The following is a 22,342-nucleotide window of genomic DNA, read 5'->3' as shown; positions in this document are numbered from 1 at the left end:
AAACCTTGACTCCAAATTTAGTATCTGACACCCTGATTCCTGCCATTGCTATCTGACACCCTGACTCCTGTATCTGACACCCTGACTCCTGTATCTGACACCCTGACTCCTGCTGTTATCTGACACCCTGACTCCTGCTATTGTTATCTGACACCCTGATACCTGCTATTGTTATCTGACACAATTACTCCTGCTATTGTTATTTGACACCCTGACTCCTGTATCTGACACCCTGACTCCCGTATCTGACACCCTGACTCCTGCTATGGTTATCTGAAACCCTGACTCCTGTATCTGACACCCTGACTCCCGTATCTGACACCCTGACTCCTGCTATTGTTATCTGACACCCTGTCTCAGCTCTCTGGTATCTGACACCCTGACTCCTGCTATTGTTATCTGACACACTGAATGCTGCTATTTTTATCTGATACCCTGACTCCTGTATCTGACACCCTGACTCTTGCCATTGTTATCTGACACCCTGACTCTTGCCATTGTTATCTGACACCCTGACTCCTGCATCTGACACCCTGACTCCTGCTATTGTTATCTGACACGCTGACTCCTGCTATTGTTATATGACACCCTGACTCCTGTGTCTGACACCCTGACTCCTGTATCTGACACCCTGACTCCTGTGTCTGACTCTTGCTATCTGACACCCCGACTCTTGCTATCTGACACCCCGACTCTGGTCACTGGTATCTTCTCCAGTGATTTGTGTGGACGCGAGGGGAACATGAATCACTCGTCGCTCGCTGCATTGTACCAGACTTTACTGCAGACCGGCCATACAAGCAATAAATAATTGGGAGGAGGATGTTCTGGGCCCCTGGATATTTCGGACCCCGCAGTTTTCAGACTTCTGGTTCCCGGCAGCGTGGGCTCTTCTGGGATGGAGGCCGCAGGGATCTGGGGGCACACGATGAGTGTTCTGCTCTGAAAGTGTCCTGTAGCTTCCTGCGCAGCTCGGCCTGAACCTGGCGGAGAAGAACATGAGAAGATGGAGGGGCAGCGCGGAAGCGAGGGGCAGGACGGGATGGGGGCTCTCACCTCCTTATTACAGATACAGTACAGCACAGCCACCAACAGCCCCTGCAGGAGACAGAACAACACAGTATTGTGGTGTGGGGTCTGCAGAACTGTGAAAAAGTATTCAACCCCCCATCATTACTTCTATGCCACAGATGAGACATATCATGGGTGGTCCGGCCTGACTCCTCACAAATGAGCCCCTCGGGGGTGAGGTCAGATTACTCAGCACAATCCACCTCCATATATAACAAGAATCACAGTCAATTGCACCCAGGGCGGCGCCAGGATCATATTGGCCCTTGGGTGACAGAGTCCCCGTGGCCCCTCTTTTTTTCAAATTTCCTCTTCACCTTACAAAAGTAATAACATTTTACCTATCTCCTTTGAAGCTGTATACAAACACAGCAAACAATGGGGTCTTCAGTGGCACAAATTGGCCGTACGGGCAGAAACGGCCCACCCCAGGCGCTGGCGGCTGCGATACTTGCTCAGGTTTGCTGGGTGCTGGCGTATACTCTGCCTTCACCAGCTGCAAAATTAATCCAGGGTGCTAAACCCAGGTTACAAGGTCTGTGCCGAAAACTGATCTAAAAAAAGCTGCAACAATAGCAATAATGGATCTAAGAGGGGGTGAAACCTCCGCCAGCCTGAGGGGCAGAAGGGCAGAGGGGCAGACATGTCGTACGTGGACGGAGCTGAGCAGGAGTTCCAGGCCCAGTTTACTGTATCGCACTCGGCCCGTCGCACTTTCCTCAGGAATAAGGTTGAAGACGGCTTCATGGATCCCAAGGAGCGGAATCAGCGTCAGGGTGGACTTCGCCAGCCTGAGGAGCAGAGTGAGAAGTTCTCATAGACTCTGTCTTTATGAAGAGATGCTCTGCAGGGGATGATGCTCTGCAATAATATGTTCTGTATTGTGCAGGAGATGGTGTTCTGTATTGTGCAAGGGATGATGCTCTGCAAGGAGGTGTTCTGTATTGTGCAAGGGATGATGCTCTGCAGGCAAGGTTCTGTATTGTGCAGGGGACGATGCTCTGCAGGCAGGGTTCTGTATTATGCAGGGGATGATGCTCTGCAGGCAGGGTTTTGTATTGTGCAGGGGATGATGCTCTGCAAGGAGATGTTCTGTATTGTGCAGGGGATGATGCTCTGCAAGGAGATATTCTGTATTGTGCAGGGGATGATGCTCTGCAGGCAGGGTTCTGCATTGTGCAGGGGATGATGCTCTGCAGGCAGGGTTCTGTATTGTGAATGGGATGATGCTCTGCAGGCAGGGTTCTGTATTGTGCAGGAGATGATGTTCTGCAGGCAGAGTGGTGTACTGTGCAGGGGATGATGCTCTGCAGGCAGGGCTCTGTATTGTGCAGGGGATGATGCTCTGCAAGCAGAGTGGTGTATTGTGCAAGGGATGATGCTCTGCAGGCAGGGTTCTGTATTGTGCAGGGGATGATGCTCTGAGAAATGCTTTGCAGGATGCAATGCTCTGCAGAATCACCTGTACTTGCGATCACTTCTCCTCATCTGATTGGCTCGGAGTTTCAGGACCAGGATACGCACTATACGCAGGAAGATGATGAAGTTCACCTGATGACATCACACAAGAGGATCCAATCAGATCTGTGCACTGTGGACTAGAAATAGGATTATCTGGAAACGATCAGGTCCCATTGATGCCGGATTACAGGAAGGAATGGACAAAAGCCGTACAAAATATATGGGGTCACCCTCAGAGACCCATACACTATATATATATTGTGGCAAGACGACTCGCTCGGCTCTCCTGGAGGCAGACTCAGGACACACGTTCTCAGGTTTTCCTCTCTGCTGGTTTATTATCAGCCATAAACTCATGCAGGTTTCACAGGAAAAACAAACATGACCCCTCTGGGTTAAACAAAAAAACCAAAACAAAGTATAACTCAGTCCATAGATGAGCGGGTTCCGCCCGCTCTCGGTAGCATAAACTGCACTGCTAAAGTCCATGTGAAAAGCTCTGCAGCTTCCACAATACTGTCTGGAGACTTCCCTCTCCAGACCACACTCCAGAGAACAAAAAAAGGGACTGAGCTTTTACACATTGCTCAGCCACACCCTGAGGGAGGTAGGAGGAATGGCCTCCCGCCCTCTTTGCCATTCCCATAAAACCGCACACCCTTTAACAGAGTAAGCCTACCAGCATATAACACGCTGGCAGAAAAATAAAGTAGGTCTTAGTTCACACAGGAGAGCATCCTGAGTGACACATACCTCCCCTCACATATAAAACCAGTGACACTGTCACATATTCCCCCCCTCTGCCCAAAGCCGGGGGTTTGGGCACCTTCTGACACCAGGCAGGGAATCCTAGAGAGGGCATCTGCATTCCCATGTAACTTCCCGCGCCTATGCTCCACGTGAAAGTTAAACTCTTGAAGTCTTAGGAACCATCTAGTTACCCTGGCATTTTTACCCCTCTTCTCCCTCAACCATCTCAACGGGGCGTGGTCTGATACTAATCTAAACTTCCGGCCTAGTAGGTAATATTTCAGTGTATCCACGGCCCATTTTATGGCTAAACACTCTTTCTCTACTATGGCGTATTTCTTCTCGCAGGAGGACAGCTTTCGGCTTAGATAGAAAATGGGATGTTCTTCCCCATTTATCTCTTGGGAGAGTACAGCCCCTTGACCAACCTCTGAAGCGTCCGTCTGGACCACCAATTCTTTCTTGAAGTCTGGCGTGACCAGGACCGGCTGCTTGCACAATGTTAGCTTCAACTGTTGAAACGCGGTCTCCGTTTCTTCCTTCCATTTCACCATGGTTGATTTGGTGCCTTTTAGAAGATCCGTTAGTGGCGCGGCAATCATGGCGAAATTCGGGATAAACCGCCGGTAGTATCCTACCATTCCTAGGAATGCTCTCACCTGCTTCTTCGAGAGTGGTTGCGGCCAGGTTTGAATTGCCTCCACTTTCTTGATTTGCGGCTTTATTTCGCCTCTCCCAACAACATAGCCCAGGTACTTGGCCTCCTCCTTCCCGATGGCACACTTTCTTGGATTTATGGTAAATCCTGCCTTCCTTAGCGCGTCCAGAACGGCCTGTAGTTTAGGTAGGTGACTAACCCAGTCTGGGCTAAAGACCACAATGTCGTCGAGGTAGGCTGCGGCATACTTCTTATGTGGGGCTAGGATCCAATCCATAGCCCTCTGGAAAGTGGCTGGGGCCCCCTGTAGTCCAAACAGCATCCGCGTGTATTGAAAACACCCATCAGGTGTTGAGAAAGCCGTCTTCTCCTTAGCCATCTGGGACATGGGGATCTGCCAGTAGCCATTCGTCAGGACGAGAGTGGTGATGTACCTTGCCGGTCCAAGCCTCTTGATGAGGTCGTCGACGCGGGGCATCGGGTACACGTCACACTTGGATACCTCATTCAGCCGGCGGTAGTCATTACAAAACCTCCACTGTCCATTGGGTTTCGGCACGAGGACGATTGGGCTCGACCACCCCCTCTTTGACTCCTCTATTACTCCGAGGTCTAACATCCTCTTCACCTCAGCCGAGATCACCTCCCGGCGTGCTTCCGGAATCCGATACGGCTTCAGATTCACTCGTACGAGCGGCTCTGTCAGCACATCATGCTCTACCACTTGAGTATGCCCCGGCAACTCTGAGAACAGCTCCCGATTCCGCTGTAGTAATTCTCGACACTGTTGCTTCTGGGCCGATGATAGAGTCTCTGCAATAGTGACCTCCTCCACCTTGCCTTCTGGTGCGGCTCCCAGGCAAGGAGTTTCCACAGGTTCCCGGTCCCGCCACGGCTTGAGCAAATTTACATGATATATTTGATGCGGCTTTCTTCGGCCAGGCTGGTGGACTTTATAATTAACCTCGCTGACTTTCTCCACCACCTCGTATGGACCTTGCCACTTGGCGAGGAACTTGCTCTCGATGGTAGGGATCAGCACCAAAACACGGTCCCCGGGCTGGAACTGTCTTATTCTCGCCGACCGGTTATAGACCCTTGCCTGGGCTTCCTGCGCCTAGAGGAGGTGTTCCTTCACGATGGGCATCACCTTTGACATTCTCTCCTGTAACTGGGTGACATGTTCGATGATACTCCGGAGTGGTGTGACTTCAGCCTCCCAAGTTTCCTTGGCGATGTCTAGGAGACCTCTTGGATGCCGCCCATATAGGAGCTCAAATGGAGAGAAGCCAGTGGAGGCTTGAGGAACTTCTCTGACCGAGAAAAGCAGAAATGGGAGCAGGTAGTCCCAGTCTCGCCCATCCTTTTCAACGACCTTGTTGAGCATCGCCTTTAAGGTCTTGTTGAAGCGTTCCACTAGGCCGTCCGTCTGTGGATGATAAACTGAGGTCCGAAGCTGAGTTATCTGAAGGACTCTGCAAAGCTCCTTCATCACCTTGCTCATGAAGGGGGTTCCTTGGTCTGTCAGAATCTCTTTTGGTAGACCAGTCCGAGCAAAAATATGGACCAGCTCTCGGGCTATACTTTTATTGGACATGTTCCTTAGGGGAACCGCTTCCGGATACCGAGTCGCATAGTCCATGATGACCAGGATATATTGGTGGCCCCGAGCTGATTTAACTAAGGTGCCCACGAGGTCCATGGCAATCCTCTCAAAGCGAACCTCTATCACAGGTAGTGGGACTAAGGGGCTACGGAAGTGGGAGGAGGGAGCGGTTATTTGGCAGGTGGGGCAGGACCTACAATAGTTTTGAACTTCTCGATAACACCCTGGCCAATAAAACCTTCTCAATATCCTCTCCTGAGTTTTCGCGACCCCTAGGTGTCCCCCCAGAACATGTGAATGGGCCATATCTAGCACCCGCCGTCTGTATGGCCCCGGTACTAACAGCTGTTCCACTATCTCACCGCCCCTCAGTTTGGCCAACCGATATAGCAACTCCCCCTGCACTGCAAAGTGGGGGAATCTGGTGTCCGCCCCCGGCTCTTGGGCAACCCCATTACATACAGTAACCTGGTCAAACGCCCCTTTTAAGGTCAGGTCTCGAACTTGAGCAGTCCCAAAGTTCTCTTTGGACATATCTAACGCAGGGAGGTCGGCCTCCTCGGTCACCGTCTCACCCTCATCCCCGACAAGGACGCACAGTGGGAACTCCTCCATCTGAGACTTCGTCGGGGGTTCTTCTTCAAGGACCTGGCTTTTTCCCATACTACTTAGTCCAGTTCCCTTCCCCCACAAGTCCCAGAATAAGGAAAAATCGCGGCCCAATATGACGGGATGTATCAGGTCCTTTACTACCCCGACTTCATGGGACTGGGCACCACAGTCTGTCCCCACTGTTACTGTGGCCACGGGATAGTCCTGGCCACGGGATAGTCCTTGGCGTCACCATGGATGCACCGAACGCCCAGGGTTTTGGAAGGGATCAACTGGTGGGGAAGGGATGCTCTGATCAAGGTCACCAGACTCCCGGAGTCCAACAGCCCAAGCACTTTTATTCCATTAATGGACACTGCACACACCTGCGGCCCCTCGCCGGGTTGACAGTCCACGCTACAGGCTGGATAGGCATAATAGGAGACCCGTCTGCCTAGGCTGCAGTCCATGGGCTCAGGGGATATTTGACACCTGGCGGCTACATGTCCAGGGTTGTGACACCGCCAGCAAACTATATCTTTACCAACTGTTCTAAAGGCACCTTCAGTAGGAGTGGGACGTCCCCCAGTGGTGGCTCTAGACCCCTTCCGTGGTGAACCCGCCCCCTTTTGGGTATCCCAGTAGGGAGAAGTGACTGCATCCGGTTTCCCAAGAGATCTCTCGACTACCTGGTACCTCTCTACCAGGCCGATGAAGTCATCTGCGTTCTGGGGATCACCCTGGGCAACCCAGGTCTGTACTGCCTTGGGAAGGGAATGCATGAACCTGTCAATCACCACCCGCTCAACCATCTGGGCCGGAGTGGAGGACTCCGGTTGTAGCCACTTCTGAACAAGATGCAGGAGGTCAAACATCTGCGAGCGAGGGGGTTTGTTGCTAGCATACGCCCAGTGATGAACTCGCTAGGCTCTTACTGCCATATTTACTCCCAGACGTGCTAAGATCTCTGTCTTTAGTTTGGCATATTCCTTAGCATCTTGCAGCGCCAAGTCAAAATACGCCTTCTGGGGTTCACCCGATAAATATGGCGCCAGAACCTCTGCCCACTGTGCTGGAGGAAGTCTCTCACGATCAGCCACCCTCTCAAAAACAGTCAGAAATGCTTCTACATCATCCCCAGGGGTCATCTTCTGCATGGCCCGCCTTACCGCCTTCCTGACGTGAGAATCATCTGTCGGCCCTGGGGGTGGGGCGACTGCCCTGCTCTGGATGGCGTCCGCCAAAAGCTGTATCTGCTGTTGCGCCTCCTGCTAGTGCTGCTGCGCCTCCTGCTGGTGCTGCTGCTGTGACTTTTGCTGCAACTGGATCTGCTGAAGCAACAGTTTGGTCGTCTCCTGGTGCTGCTGCTGCTGCATGCTCTGCTGGGCCTGGACCAGGTGCTTAACGAGCTCCTCCATGCTGCTGGACTTCCCTGGCTGGCTGGCGGCCTTCACCCAGGACATCCACCGGTCTTTGTAGCAGGTACACGTGTTCCTGGAATCCTGCACGCACTCTCACACCAACTGTGGCAAGACGACTCGCTCGGCTCTCCTGTAGGCAGACTCAGGACACACGTTCTCAGGTTTCCTTTCTGCTGGTTTATTATCAGCCATAAACTCATGCAGGTTTCACAGGAAAAACAAACATGACCCCTCTGGGTTAAACAAAAAAAACAAAACAAAGTATAACTCAGTCCATAGATGAGCGGGTTCCGCCCGCTCTCGGTAGCATAAACTGCACTGCTAAAGTCCATGTGAAAAGCTCTGCAGCTTCCACAATACTGTCTGGAGACTTCCCTCTCCAGACCACACTCCAGAGAAAAAAAAAAGGGACTGAGCTTTTACACATTGCTCAGCCACACCCTGAGGGGAGGTAGGGGGAATGGCCTCCCGCCCTCTTTGCCATTCCCATAAAACCGCACACCCTTTAACAGAGTAAGCCTACCAGCATATAACACGCTGGCAGAAAAATAAAGTAGGTCTTAGTTCACACAGGAGAGCATCCTGAGTGACACATACCTCCCCTCACATATAAAACCAGTAACACTGTCACAATATATATATATATTACGCGCCCTCTGGGCCTGTGCTGTGCAGGGGGATACCCGGAGCCGGATCGCTGGGGGGTTGTAGTCTTCCGTGGCGGTGACCCGGTCCGTGCCCAGGGCGGTCAAACCAGTGGCAGTCTATTTGTGTTGTAATAAGTGTCCGACTACGCCACCCGTGGATTGCGGTCAGTGGGGACCGCCGCTGCGCTGCAGACCGCTGAGGCTGATGTTATATGCGCAGCCAAGAATGGGATAACTCCCCACGGGAGAAGTATTGCCTCAGGGCAGCTAGAGTAGATGATGGTAGTGATGGTGTGAGCATCCCAGTACTAATGGTGCTGGTGCGGCGATGAAACACAGAGACGTGTGGTTGCAGTTTCCAATGCTTTACTCACAGTTCTTTACTGGTCCTAGTCACCTCGGTACCGGCGGTGACTGCCCAAGCCGTGCTGCGTCCACCAAGCAAGGGGCTCGACCAACTCCCAGGCAATTCCAGAGCGTGGCACAGGACTCCCTTCCTTTCCTTTCTCTGGCCGTCCCCACCAGTGACCCACCTTTGTCCAGCTTCCTCGGGCCTTCTGTCGGCGAAACCTCTCTCCGGTTTCCCTGACCCTATGTGGTATGCTTTCCTGGTGGATGTAGTGAGAGGTCACACCAAGATGTGGTCACAACCTCCGGTTTTGGCTGAGGATTAGTCGCCTCCACCAATTTGGGTTCCGGTACCCTGCTCTGCCAACCCTTCACCCGTTATCTCGTGGGTTCTTAGGGTTCCTTCTTCACTCGTGTCTCTGGGCCTTTCTCTGTGTTCCTGTTCCTTGCTTCCTTTCTTACTGTCCTTTCTGTTCCTTCTCCTTTCTCTCTCTCTCAGGCTCCGGCCTCCTGACAAGGCCTGCCTGCGGAGCAGAGCCCATGCAGGGGCTCTGCTTCCTGTCTTCTCCTCTCACTCTTGACTTCTTCTCTGCACTGCACACTGTTCTAAGATGGTGCCCACCTTATATACCTCCTTCTAACCCCCGAGCCCAGGTGACTAGCAACCAATGGGCTCCTGCCTATGCCCAGAGACCCACCCCTATCTGCTCCTACACCACTGGGTGTACTTTCCCCTCCCCACTCCAGTCAGGGACAGATGCTGTCGTGCCTGCACTTCTATCTTGTGGGAGCACCATTGAGCTGTCCCTCGGAAATGGGGTGTGTGTGGTGCATGCAGCTACTGAGTCCTGGTCCACACTCCATCCTTACCCGGGAGTGGAATACCACACCTCTGGTCTGAGGTGCAATACCCCTGTAGCAGCCGAGCCCTCGGGGTGCTACATTCCCCCCTGGTAAATCACAGCACGTCCTCGGGCTGGAAAAGAGCAAAACAATTTAAACATACAAATTTTTAAAATGCATTCGCATATAAGACATTTAACCAAAAACTCATCCCTTTATGGGAGGTACTCTTTTCTTTCCAACGTTACTGGTATAAACATTATAAGACTTTCTTCACACACACATAAAATACCATAAACTCTTTTAGCAGCATATGAAACTTTTTCAGTATAAGACATTCTTAAGTAAAACATTCTTGAGCTCTGGCCGCCGTGCAACTTGCGACCAGCAAAAGGTGCAACAGTCCAGTTAATCCGCCTTGAGGTAGACGTTGCAGTTCTTTTATAAAACCAGTAGGGGGCGCCTTAAGAAGCGCAACTATTTACAGGGACGGCCGCTCTCTGTCCTCGGCCAGTGGGGATAAGGGAGTGGCTGCTCACAGTCCTCAGCCTGGTTAGGGATATAGGGGCAATTTTTAAACAGTCAACAGTTCACTATTTGTCCCAACGGGGACCACACTTTCACAAACGGGAACAGTTCCATTTTACCGTTTACTGGTAACGGTGTCCTCCTCATGCTTCCTCCTTATACTCTTCAGACCCGTCCGGGCCCTCTTGGTACTCGGCCTTGCGACCAGGCCGGTGGTCGCTTGTTGGTCGCGCCCGGGGGTGGCACCGCCAAGGTAGGGGGCGCTGGTGAGGCAGCGGCGCCCGGGTGTGCTGGGCCTTGCGTCCCGGCCTGTGACGTCTCCCGCTTTACGGCGCCCGGGTTCAGAGGGCACAGCGCGGGGCGTGACGGTGACGTTTGCAGCCTGAGGCCTAGCTGGCGGCGGTGGAGGCATGATGTCAGGTACGGTCCCCGGGGCTTCGGGTCCCGCAGTGGAGGGTGAGGGTAGGCTGGTGTTCCCAGGGCTTGGGGTGGTGGCGTCCCCATTACCTGCCTCAGTCTCCGTGGCCTCCTCCGCGGCGTCGTCTGCAGCTGCCGGTCCCTCTTCACCGCGCCCAGCGGTAAGCGCGCTGCCCGGTCCCGCCGGAGTCCTCCGCTGGCTGCCTTCGTGCTGCCAGGCCATCTCCTCTCTCCACCCGGCAAACACATCCCGCTGCGCCCGGACCATCCTCCTGTTCAGGTCTTCCAGCGCTGTGCGGGCACTGTCCGGGTCCCTGGGCAGCTGGGCTAGAAACTCTGTCAAGCTGCAGGGTGGCTCAGCTTGCAGCAGGCTGCGGGCCAGGGTGCTGGTGGAGTTCTCTGCTCCCTCCATCTCCGGGTGCAGCAGGACCAGACTGATCCAGGCCGCGCCCGGCCCCACAGTTTTCTTTCCTATCCGCCCCCATGGGGGTTGGTCTTGGGGGCATCTGCTGACAATCACCCTCAGGGGCAGCCCCCCCACGTTGATGGACATCTCCACTGCTGCACTCATGGCTGGTGGGGGCGGGCTCCTTCTTTGGCGCCATTCTGGGACCTGGCCCACGATGGGAGGTGGCTTCCTGCTGTCCTTTGGTGCGCACATAATGGCGTCCGCTCTGCCAGGGCGGGAAAAACGGATGAAGACGGCGGGAAACGGTCCAAGATGGCGTCCGATGGCGGGAATCGGCTCCGGACGGCGGGAAACTTCTGGAAATGGCGGGAGACTTCTTTTTAAGGTACATGTGCAGTTTTCTCCAGGCACGCAATACCCGCTTGTGGCGGGTTGGTAATGATCCTGCCGACTACGCCAAAGTTGACGCGCCCCCTGGGCCTGTGCTGTGCAGGGGAACCCGGAACCGGGCCTGTTGTAGGATGCTGGGGGTTGTAGCCTCCGTGTGGCGGTGACCCGGTCCGTGCCCAAGGTGGTCAAACCAGTGGCAGTCTATTTGTGTTGTAATAAGTGTCTGACTACGCCACCCGTGGATTGCGGTCAGTGGGGACCGCCGCTGCGCTGCAGACCGCTGAGGCTGATGTTATATGCGCAGCCAAGAATGGGATAACTCCCCACGGGAGAAGTATTGCCTCAGGGCAGCTAGAGTAGATGATGGTAGTGATGGTGTGAGCATCCCAGTACTAATGGTGCTGGTGCGGCGATGAAACACAGAGACGTGTGGTTGCAGTTTCCAATGCTTTACTCACAGTTCTTTACTGGTCCTAGTCACCTCGGTACCGGCGGTGACTGCCCAAGCCGTGCTGCGTCCACCAGGCAAGGGGCTCGACCAACTCCCAGGCAATTCCAGAGCGTGGCACAGGACTCCCTTCCTTTCCTTTCTCTGGCCGTCCCCACCAGTGACCCACCTTTGTCCAGCTTCCTCGGGCCTTCTGTCGGCGAAACCTCTCTCCAGTTTCCCTGACCCTATGTGGTATGCTTTCCTCGTGGATGTAGTGAGGGGTCGCACCAAGATGTGGTCACAACCTCCGGTTTTGGCTGAGGATTAGTCGCCTCCACCAATTTGGGTTCCGTTACCCTGCTCTGCCAACCCTTCACCCTGTATCTCCTGGGCATATGGGGTTCCTTCTTCACTCGTGTCTCTGGGCCTTTCTCTGTGTTCCTGTTCCTTGCTTCCTTTCTTACTGTCCTTTCTGTTCCTTCTCCTTTCTCTCTCTCTCAGGCTCCAGCCTCCTGACAAGGCCTGCCTGCGGAGCAGAGCCCATGCAGGGGCTCTGCTTCCTGTCTTCTCCTCTCACTCTTGACTTCTTCTCTGCGCTGCACACTGTTCTAAGATGGTGCCCACCTTATATACCTCCTTCTAACCCCCGAGCCCAGGTGACTAGCAACCAATGGGCTCCTACCTATGCCCAGAGACCCACCCCTATCTGCTCCTACACCACTGGGTTTTCCTCCCCCTCCCCACTCCAGCCAGGAACAGATGCTGTCGTGCCTGCACTTCTATCTTGTGGGAGCGTCGTTGACCTGTCCCTCGGAAATGGGGTGTGTGTGGTGCATGCAGCTACTGAGTCCTGGTCCATACTCCATCCTTACCCGGGAGTGGAATATCACACCTCTGGTCTGAGGTGCAATACCCCTGTAGCAGCCGAGCCCTCGGGGTGCTACATATACACTCACCCCATACACTATATACACACACCCCACACGCTATATATATCCTGTACCCTATACAGTGGAGAAAATAAGTATCTAATTCACTGACGATTTTGCACTTTTTCCCACCTACAAAGAATGGAAAGGTCTGTAATTTTATCGTAGGTACACTTCACCTGTAAGAGATAGAATCTAAAAATAAAACCCAGAAAATCAAATTGTATGATTTCTACATAATTCAATTGCATTTTATTGCATGAAATAAGTATTTGATCACCGACCAACCAGCAAGAATTCTGGCTCTCACAGACCTGTTAGTTTTTCTTTAAGAAGCCTCCTACTCTAAACTCATTACCTGTATTAATTGCACCTGTTACCTGTATAAAAGACACCTGTCCACACAATCAATCAATCACACTCCAACCTCTCCACCATGGCCAAGACAAAAGAGCTGTCTAAGGACATCAGGGACAAAATTGTAAACCTGCACAAGGCTGGGATGGGCTACAGGACAATAAGCAAGCAGCTTGGTGAGAAGGCAACAACTGTTGGCACAATTATTAGAAAATGGAAGAAACACAAGATGACTGTCAATCTTCCTCAGTCTGGGGCTCCATGCGTGATCTTGCCTCATGGGGTAAGGAAGATTCTGAGAAAGGTCAGGAATCAGCCCAGATCTACACGGGAGGAAGTGGTCAATGACCTGAAGAGAGCTGGGACCACAGTCTCAAACATTACCGTCAGTAACACACTACGCCGTCATGGATTAAAATCCTGCAGGGCACGCAAGGTCCCCTTGATCACGCCAGCACATATCCAGACCCGTTCGAAGTTCACCAATGACCATCTGGATGATCCAGAGGAGGCATGGGAGAAGGTCATGTGGTCAGATGAGACCAAAATAGAACTTTTTGGTATCAACTCCACTCGCCATGTTTGGTGGGAGAAGAAGGATGAGTACAACCCCAAGAACATCGTCCCAACTGTGAAGCATGGTGGAGGAAACATACTTTGGGGGTGCTTTCTGCAAAGGGAACAGGACGACGGCATTGTATTGAAAGGAGGATGGATGGGGTCAGGTAGTGCAACATTTTGGCCAACAACCTCCTTCCCTCAAAAAGAGCATTGAAGATGGGTCATGGCTGGGTTTTCCAGCATGACAGTGACCCAAAACACACAGCCAGGGCAACTAAGGAGTGGGTCTGTAAGAAGCATCTTGTTATGCACACGCCCGGGCTAAGCGGCGTGTGCGTGGGATTGGTAGTGATTCCACTGGACCGTGCCGGAGAGTGAATGCCTGGAGGGGCGTGACTAAGTATTCACCCGATCCGACCAGGGTCGCACGACGGCATACGACGCCAGTGCACCAAGGAGGAACCGAGCAGAGGGACCAGGTGCTACTCCAGGACAGACCCCGGACACGGCTGTTGACCCACACAGGGGAATACAGGAACAGGCTGGTAGGCTGGCACACAGACTGGTATGCAAGCAGGCGGGTATGCAGGCAGGGGGGTAAAGGCAAGCACAGCTAGAGTGCAGACAGGGAGGCACTAGCAGGTAGGAACACAGGCGGGATAGGACCCAGTACACACCGGGACTCAGGAACAATACAGGCAGAGGGTTACAGGCAAGCACAGCTAGAGTGCCGACAAGGCTGAGCAGGGAGGACAGGGCTCTGTTCACACGGAACAGACAGGAAGGGAAAGACAGAGCCAGATACTCACACAGTACTTGCAGAGACAATAAGCAGGAGTTAGGTACGAGTTCAGACTCTGCAGAAAAAGGAAGGGAACGGACATAGAGGCAAAACAGGTAAAGGACAGGAGAGAGTTCAGACTGGAACTGAGTGTACGGAGGAGACCGACACTGCAGAGGGATACAGGAGCGGGTCTGGGAATACGGCCCCCAGAGAGGCGGAACGAACAGACAAGGAGCGTGTTCAGACAGGACAGACCAGACACAGGAGCGGGTCTAGGAAATCGGCCACTAGAAGGCGAGAGGAACAGGCTAGGAGCGTGTTCAGACAGGACAGACAAGAGAACACAGAAAGGAGTCAGTTCAGACACGGGAGCTGAAACCGCAAAGCAGGAGACATACAGGACTCAGTTCAGACACGGGAGCTGATACCGCAAAGCAGGAGACATACAGGACTCAGTTCAGACACGGGAGCTGATACCGCAAAGCAGGAGACATACAGGACTCAGTTCAGACACGGGAACTGATACAAAAAGCAGGAGACAAGAGACGGGACCTGGCACCTTCAGAGTGCAAGCACACACTGAAGGAAACACTATGCTCAGGCAGGGATAGAAGGGAGCTGCTGAGCTATATACCAAGTGACAGACAGCAATAGGCTGAGGACGCACAAGGGGTGTGACCCACAGCAGGTACAAAAGGCAGGAAGTGATCGGGCGCCGCCCTTAAGCAGCAGAAACAGACACAAACAGACAGCATGGAGGGAAGCCAGAGAGACATTCTGGACAGGAGATCAAGTGCGCCCTCTTGCACAGTGGGAGATGGACCACCATGCAAGGACGCCGCCAGGTATGTTACAGTACCTCCCCCCTTACGCCCCCTCTTCTTCAGGCCTGCCAGAATCTTCCGCAGGGAATTCGAGGACCAGTCGTTCACTGGGTTGGAGGGGGACAGAGACTTAAGGGTAATCTCTGCTTCGAGGTACATCTTGTCAAGCTCACAGGAAGAAATAGACGGGTTATCAGGTACATAATGAGGAAAAGTCACTGTCTCTTTGTTATCTGGTGGTATCCCGGAGGATTCAGGAAACAACTGGAGGTCCTCCGCCGGGTCAGAAGAGTGCAGAGGCTCAGAGAAAACAACTGCTTCAGAGTACACTAGGTCGGACTCACTGGAGGAAGCAGGCGAGGTATCGGGTACCGAGTATAGGAAAGTCTCTGTCCATTCACCACCAGGTGGCACCCCGAAGGGTTCTGGAGACAGCTGGCGGTCCTCCGCCTGGTCAGAGGGGTGTAGAGACTCACGGGTAACCTCTGCTTCAGAGTACACTAGGTCGGACTCACTGGACGAAGCAAGCGAGGTATCAGATCCAGGATATAGGAAAGTCTCTGTCCATTCACCACCAGGTGGCACCCCGAAGGATTCAGAACACAACTGGAGGTCCTCCGCCTGGTCGGAGGGGTGTAGAGACTCAGGAGTAACCTCTGCTTCGGAGTACACTAGGTTGGACTCACTGGACGAAGCGAGCGAGGTATCAGGTACAGAGTATAGGAGAGTCTCTGTCCTTTCGCTACCAGGTAGCACCCCGAAGGGTTCAGGAGACAACTGGAGATCCTCCGCCTGGTCGGAGGGGTGTAGAGACTCGGAGGTAACTACCACTTTGGGGTACCCATTGTCAGGCTCACAGGACGAAGCGGACAAAGTATTGAGTACCGGGTGTAGAGAAGTCTCTCTCCATTTGTCATCGAGTGGTATCCCGGAGGGTTCAGGAGGCAACAGGGGATCCTCCGCCAGGTAGTAGAGGTGCACAGACTCTGAGGTAACCACAGCTTTGGAGCATCCTTGGACATGCACACCGGTTAAAGAGAAAGAAGCATCTGATGCCGGGTGCAGGAAGTTCTCCTGTGTGGAGTCTGGATGGGCAGAAGTCTCTTCGGCCAGGAGAACTGGTGCACTACCCACGCACATTACCCATTGGGGTTTCTCCGGGATACAGGGAGATGAAGCTTCAGTAGGGACTTCAAGGTTGGGGTCAGGAGGTCTCAGGGAGGACAGACCCTGGCGTGACGGCTTGCCTCTAAGTCTAGCACGTCTGGACTGCCTCTTGAGGTTGAGAGAAGTATTCCGGAAAGCGTAGTCACCCTGTGAGGATTCTGGGTGGGCAGTAGTCTCATTGGGCTGGAGGACTATTGCGCTACCCACACACATTACCCGTCGGGGCTGCTCCGGGATATTGGGAAGTGAAGCTTCAGCAGGGGCTTCAGAGTTAGGGTCCTCGAAGACCATACGAAAGGCCACCAGGAAGGCCTGCAGGTCAAGGATGACAGGATCCCATGCTTCCCATAGGGGGGTGACCCATTTCAAGGCATCACCCGCTAGGTAGTCAATCATAAAGGCCACTTTAGCCCAATCGGAAGGAAAATAGAGAGGGTAGGCCTTAAAGTGTAGCATGCATTGCTCCACAAATGCACGACACTGTCTTGGATCCCCATAGTAACGTGGCGGATCCGCAGGAACGAGGGCTGATAGATCCATCTGGACGGGTGCGTAACTCGCCTGGAACTCAGCTAAAGGGGGAAAAAAATTTATTTATTTTATTTTAATGCATGTATTCGCTGGAAAAACTTCTCAAAGAGCGAAGGCCGTGGGGCTCAACGGGAACCATGGCCTGAGCATGCTGTTATGCACACGCCCGGGCTAAGCGGCGTGTGCGTGGGATTGGTAGTGATTCCACTGGACCGTGCCGGAGAGTGAATGCCTGGAGGGGCGTGACTAAGTATTCACCCGATCCGACCAGGGTCGCACGACGGCATACGACGCCAGTGCACCAAGGAGGAACCGAGCAGAAGGACCAGGTGCTACTCCAGGACAGACCCCGGACACGGCTGTTGACCCACACAGGGGAATACAGGAACAGGCTGGTAGGCTGGCACACAGACTGGTATGCAAGCAGGCGGGTATGCAGGCAGGGGGGTAAAGGCAAGCACAGCTAGAGTGCAGACAGGGAGGCACTAGCAGGTAGGAACACAGGCGGGATAGGACCCAGTACACACCGGGACTCAGGAACAATACAGGCAGAGGGTTACAGGCAAGCACAGCTAGAGTGCCGACAAGGCTGAGCAGGGAGGACAGGGCTCTGTTCACACGGAACAGACAGGAAGGGAAAGACAGAGCCAGATACTCACACAGTACTTGCAGAGACAATAAGCAGGAGTTAGGTACGAGTTCAGACTCTGCAGAAAAAGGAAGGGAACGGACATAGAGGCAAAACAGGTAAAGGACAGGAGAGAGTTCAGACTGGAACTGAGTGTACGGAGGAGACCGACACTGCAGAGGGATACAGGAGCGGGTCTGGGAATACGGCCCCCAGAGAGGCGGAACGAACAGACAAGGAGCGTGTTCAGACAGGACAGACCAGACACAGGAGCGGGTCTAGGAAATCGGCCACTAGAAGGCGAGAGGAACAGGCTAGGAGCGTGTTCAGACAGGACAGACAAGAGAACACAGAAAGGAGTCAGTTCAGACACGGGAGCTGAAACCGCAAAGCAGGAGACATACAGGACTCAGTTCAGACACGGGAGCTGATACCGCAAAGCAGGAGACATACAGGACTCAGTTCAGACACGGGAGCTGATACCGCAAAGCAGGAGACATACAGGACTCAGTTCAGACACGGGAACTGATACAAAAAGCAGGAGACAAGAGACGGGACCTGGCACCTTCAGAGTGCAAGCACACACTGAAGGAAACACTATGCTCAGGCAGGGATAGAAGGGAGCTGCTGAGCTATATACCAAGTGACAGACAGCAATAGGCTGAGGACGCACAAGGGGTGTGACCCACAGCAGGTACAAAAGGCAGGAAGTGATCGGGCGCCGCCCTTAAGCAGCAGAAACAGACACAAACAGACAGCATGGAGGGAAGCCAGAGAGACATTCTGGACAGGAGATCAAGTGCGCCCTCTTGCACAGTGGGAGATGGACCACCATGCAAGGACGCCGCCAGGTATGTTACACATCTAAAGGTCCTGTAGTGGTCTAGTCAGTCTCCAGACCTGAACCCAATAGAAAATCTTTGGAGGGAGCTGAAACTCAATATTGCTCAGCGACAGCCCCGAAACCTGAAAGATCTGGAGAAGATCCGTATGGAGGAGAGGGCCAAAATCCCTGCTTTATTGTGTGCAAACCTGGTCAAGAACTACAGGAAATATCTGACCTCTGTAACTGCAAACAAAGGTTTCTGTACCAAATATTAAGTTCTGTTTTTCTATTGTATCAAATACTTATTTCCTGCAATAAAATGCTAATTAATTATGTAGAAATCATACAATGTGATTTTCTGGATTTTATTCTTAGATTCTGTCTCTCACAGGTGAAGTGTACCTACGATAAAAATTACAGACCTCTCCATTCATTGTAGGTGGGAAAACCTGCAAAATCGGCAGTGCATTAATACTTCTTTTCCCCACTGTATATAAACACCCCATACACTATATATACATTTCCACACCCTCATACAATATATATATACATACACCTGTAAGGGGGGTGACCACCCAAGTTTCGCCCCAGCCCTTCACTAGGATATATCTCGTGGTTGCTCAGCTCTGATCTTGTTTTCTGCTCACACTGTTCACACTTTGCATCTTCTGTTTCTCAGAATTGCATTTCATAGAGTAAGCTACAGACAAGATAGCGTCCAACGAGGACACGGTATATGGGAGCGACGCTCGGGATGCAAAATGTCTGGAGATCTGTACAGTAATGACGGCGCTGAAAGTGACGTCCAGAACTTACCAGCACGGCCAGCAGGATGGGGGAGCGGATGATCCACCAGTGCGAGCGGTTGTCGTTTCTTTCCCAACAGCTAAAAGACAAGTGACAGGAGTCAGAGCCCCGTATACCGCACCTCCTGCCCCGTATACCGCACCTCCTGCCCCATATACCTCACCTCCTGCCCCGAATACCGCACCTCCTGCCCCGTATACCGCACCTCCTGCTCCATTTACCGCACCTCCTGCCCCGTATATCGCACCTCCTACCCTATATACCGCACCTCCTGCTCCATATACCGCACCTCCTGCCCCGTATACTGCACCTCCTACCCCGTATACCGCACCTCCTGCTCCGTATACCGCACCTCCTGCTCCGTATACCGCACCTCCTGCTCCATATACCGCACCTCCTGCCCCATATACTGCACCTCCTACCCCGTATATCGCACCTCCTACCCTATATACCGCACCTCCTGCTCCATATACCGCACCTCCTGCTCCGTATACTGCACCTCCTACCCCGTATACCGCACCTCCTGCTCCGTATACCGCACCTCCTGCCCCGTATACCACACCTCCTGCTCCACTCCGTATACCGCACCTCCTGTCCCGTATACCGCACCTCCTACCCCGTATACCGCACCTCCTACCCCGTATACCGCACCTCCTGCTCCGTATACCGCACCTCCTGCCCCGTATACCGCGCCTCCTGCTCCGTATACCGCACCTCCTGCCCCGTATACCGCGCCTCCTGCTCCGTATACCGCACCTCCTGCCCCGTATACCGCACCTCCTGCCCCGTATACTGCGCCTCCTGCTCCGTATACCGCACCTCCTGCCACGTATACCGCACCTCCTGCCCCGTATACCGCACCTCCTGCTCCGTATACCGCACCTCCTGCCCCGTATACCGCACCTCCTGCCCCGTATACCGCACTTCCTACCCCGTATACCGCACTTCCTACCCCGTATACCGCGCCTCCTGCTCCGTATACCGCACCTCCTACGCCGTATACCGCACCTCCTGCTCCGTATACCGCACCTCCTGCCCCGTATACCGCACCTCCTGCTCCGTATACCACACTTCCTGCCCCGTATACCGCGCCTCCTGCTCCGTATACCGCGTCTCCTGCTCCGTATACCATACCTCCTGCCTTGTATACCACAGCTCCTGCCCCATATACCGCACCTCCTGCCCCGTATACTGCACCTCCTGCTCTGTATACTGCACCTCACACCTCGTGCTCCATATCCTGTAACTCACGCCTCATGCTCCGTATACCGCACCTCACGTCTCATGCTCCGTATACCGGGCCTCACGCCTCGTGCTCCGTATACCGGGCCTCACGCCTTGTGCTCCGTATACTGCACCTCACGTCTCATGCTCCGTATACCGCACCTCACGCCTCGTGCTCCGCATACCGCGCCTCACGCTCCGTATACCGCGCTTCACGCCTCGTGCTCCGGATACCGCGCCTCACGCCTCGTGCTCCGGATACCGCGCCTCACGCCTCGTGCTCCGGATACCGCGCCTCACGCCTCGTGCTCCGTATACTGCACCTCACGTCTCATGCTCTGTATACCGCACCTCACGCCTCGTGCTCCGCATACCGCGCCTCATGCTCCGTATACCGCGCTTTACGCCTCGTGATCCGGATACCACGCCTCACGCCTCGTGCTCCGTATACCGGGCCTCACACCTCGTATTCCGTATACCACACCTCACGTCTCATACTCCGTATACCGCACCTCACGCCTCGTGCTCCGGATACCGGGCCTCACACCTCGTGTTCCGTATACCACACCTCACGTCTCATACTCCGTATACCGCACCTCAAGCCTCGTGCTCCGGATACCGCACCTCACGCCTCGTGCTCCATATATCGTGCTCTGTCTCTGCCTTATAAGGGTCAGTGACCTGTTTCAGTCTACACACTGGCGCCACCTCTGTCACCTGGGGAGAGATGTCACTACACCTAGGGGACAGAGACCCCCGAGACCTGGAATAGGTGGTACTCACTGTGTGTTCTCGTACAACTGTCGCATGACCACCCACGGGATGACGAACAGGATCGGAGCCCCTGCAGCCAAGCAGAGAAATGAGGAGGTGTGAAGGCGAGGAGGGACGATGGCGCTCTACGTGTCACCCATCCGTCCCACCGAGGCCAATATGGACATTCACCGGGTTCTTGTTTATATTTAGAGGCTGAAAACCCTCCTGCCCTAATACTTCTCACAGCAGAGGGGTTGTTACAATGTAAATCCCTTGGAAGCATCAATTCATGTTTCCATTCAACAAGCAAAGATCTTAAAATGGTTTGGAACCGAAACATAAAGTGATGAGACGCTCACCCCAGCCCAGCACCATGTACCGCGGCAGCGCAGCCTCCTCCGAGAACGACAGCACCAGCAGCAGGTTGTGCAGGTACAGCCCCTCCACCAGCAGCCAGTAGTAATTGGCGGCTACACAATATTGTGTGATTGTCTGCGCCACGCGGCAACCGACCAGCGTCTGAGCAGGAAAGAGGGAGACGGAGGGTTAAATCCATGGAAATGCAGCAAACGTAATAGACAACAGTAATGCGTGATCCTCATAGCTCCGCCTCCTATACGTGTAACACTATTAGCTCCGCCTACTACATGTGTCACACTATCAGCTCCGCCCTTACAGGTGTCACACTATCAGCTCCGCCCTTACACGTGTCACATTATTAGCTCCGCCCTTACAGGTGTCACATTATTAGCTCCGCCTACTACATGTGTCACACTATCAGCTCCGCCCTTACAGGTGTGACACTATTAGCTCCACCCTTACACGTGTCACATTATTAGCTCCGCCCTTACAGGTGTCACACTATTAGCTCTGCCCATACACATCTCACACTTGTAGCTCCGCCTTATGCATGTCACGCTTGTAGCTCCGCCTCACACACGTCACACTTGTAGCTCCGCCTCACACACGTCACACTCGTAGCTCCGCCTCACACACGTCACACTCGTAGCTCCGCCTCACACATGTCACACTCATAGCTCCGCCTCACACACGTCACACTCGTAGCTCCGCCTCACACATGTCACACTCGTAGCTCCGCCTCACACACGTGTGCTTGGCATGTCAGTCTCCTTCTTACTCTCTCCCGCAGCAGGGCAGTCAGATCCTCCTCGCCCTGGATGGCGCCGTGCGGCTGCTCCAGCAGAGCGTCCCGGGTCAGCAGTGACACCGCGCGGAGGATGAACGACACAAACAGGTTACAGTGGATGAGATTCCGGGTGCAGCAGAGACGCCTGGAAGACGAGGGAGACCCAGAATGACCAAGGGATCCCGGACCCCATGATAAAACGCAGGGGGCTCATCAGGAGATGGACACAAC

At 53.7% G+C, this 22,342-nt stretch overlaps 1 protein-coding gene across 1 annotated transcript in view; it reads right to left on the bottom strand.

Moving 5' to 3' along the window:
* Positions 1 to 768: 768 nt before the first annotated feature.
* GIPR (gastric inhibitory polypeptide receptor) overlaps positions 769 to 22,342 on the bottom strand; it is a 37,602-nt gene continuing 16,028 nt past the window's right edge. Inside the window, exons 7-14 of the mRNA XM_073638050.1 lie at positions 22,103 to 22,256; positions 21,324 to 21,483; positions 20,992 to 21,052; positions 18,994 to 19,063; positions 2,534 to 2,622; positions 1,724 to 1,862; positions 1,057 to 1,098; positions 769 to 983 (exon numbers count right to left, since the gene is read on the bottom strand). Of these exons, the coding sequence (XP_073494151.1) occupies positions 861 to 983; positions 1,057 to 1,098; positions 1,724 to 1,862; positions 2,534 to 2,622; positions 18,994 to 19,063; positions 20,992 to 21,052; positions 21,324 to 21,483; positions 22,103 to 22,256 (838 nt within the window). The 3' untranslated portion in view covers positions 769 to 860. The remainder of the gene's footprint in view (positions 984 to 1,056; positions 1,099 to 1,723; positions 1,863 to 2,533; positions 2,623 to 18,993; positions 19,064 to 20,991; positions 21,053 to 21,323; positions 21,484 to 22,102; positions 22,257 to 22,342) is intronic.

This window comes from Phyllobates terribilis, unplaced genomic scaffold (genome assembly GCF_046119375.1).
Source record: "Phyllobates terribilis strain yellow unplaced genomic scaffold, ASM4611937v1 Scaffold_7__3_contigs__length_470593459, whole genome shotgun sequence".
NCBI lineage: Eukaryota > Metazoa > Chordata > Amphibia > Anura > Dendrobatidae > Phyllobates > Phyllobates terribilis.
This window is presented reverse-complemented; position numbering and strand designations above follow the sequence as displayed.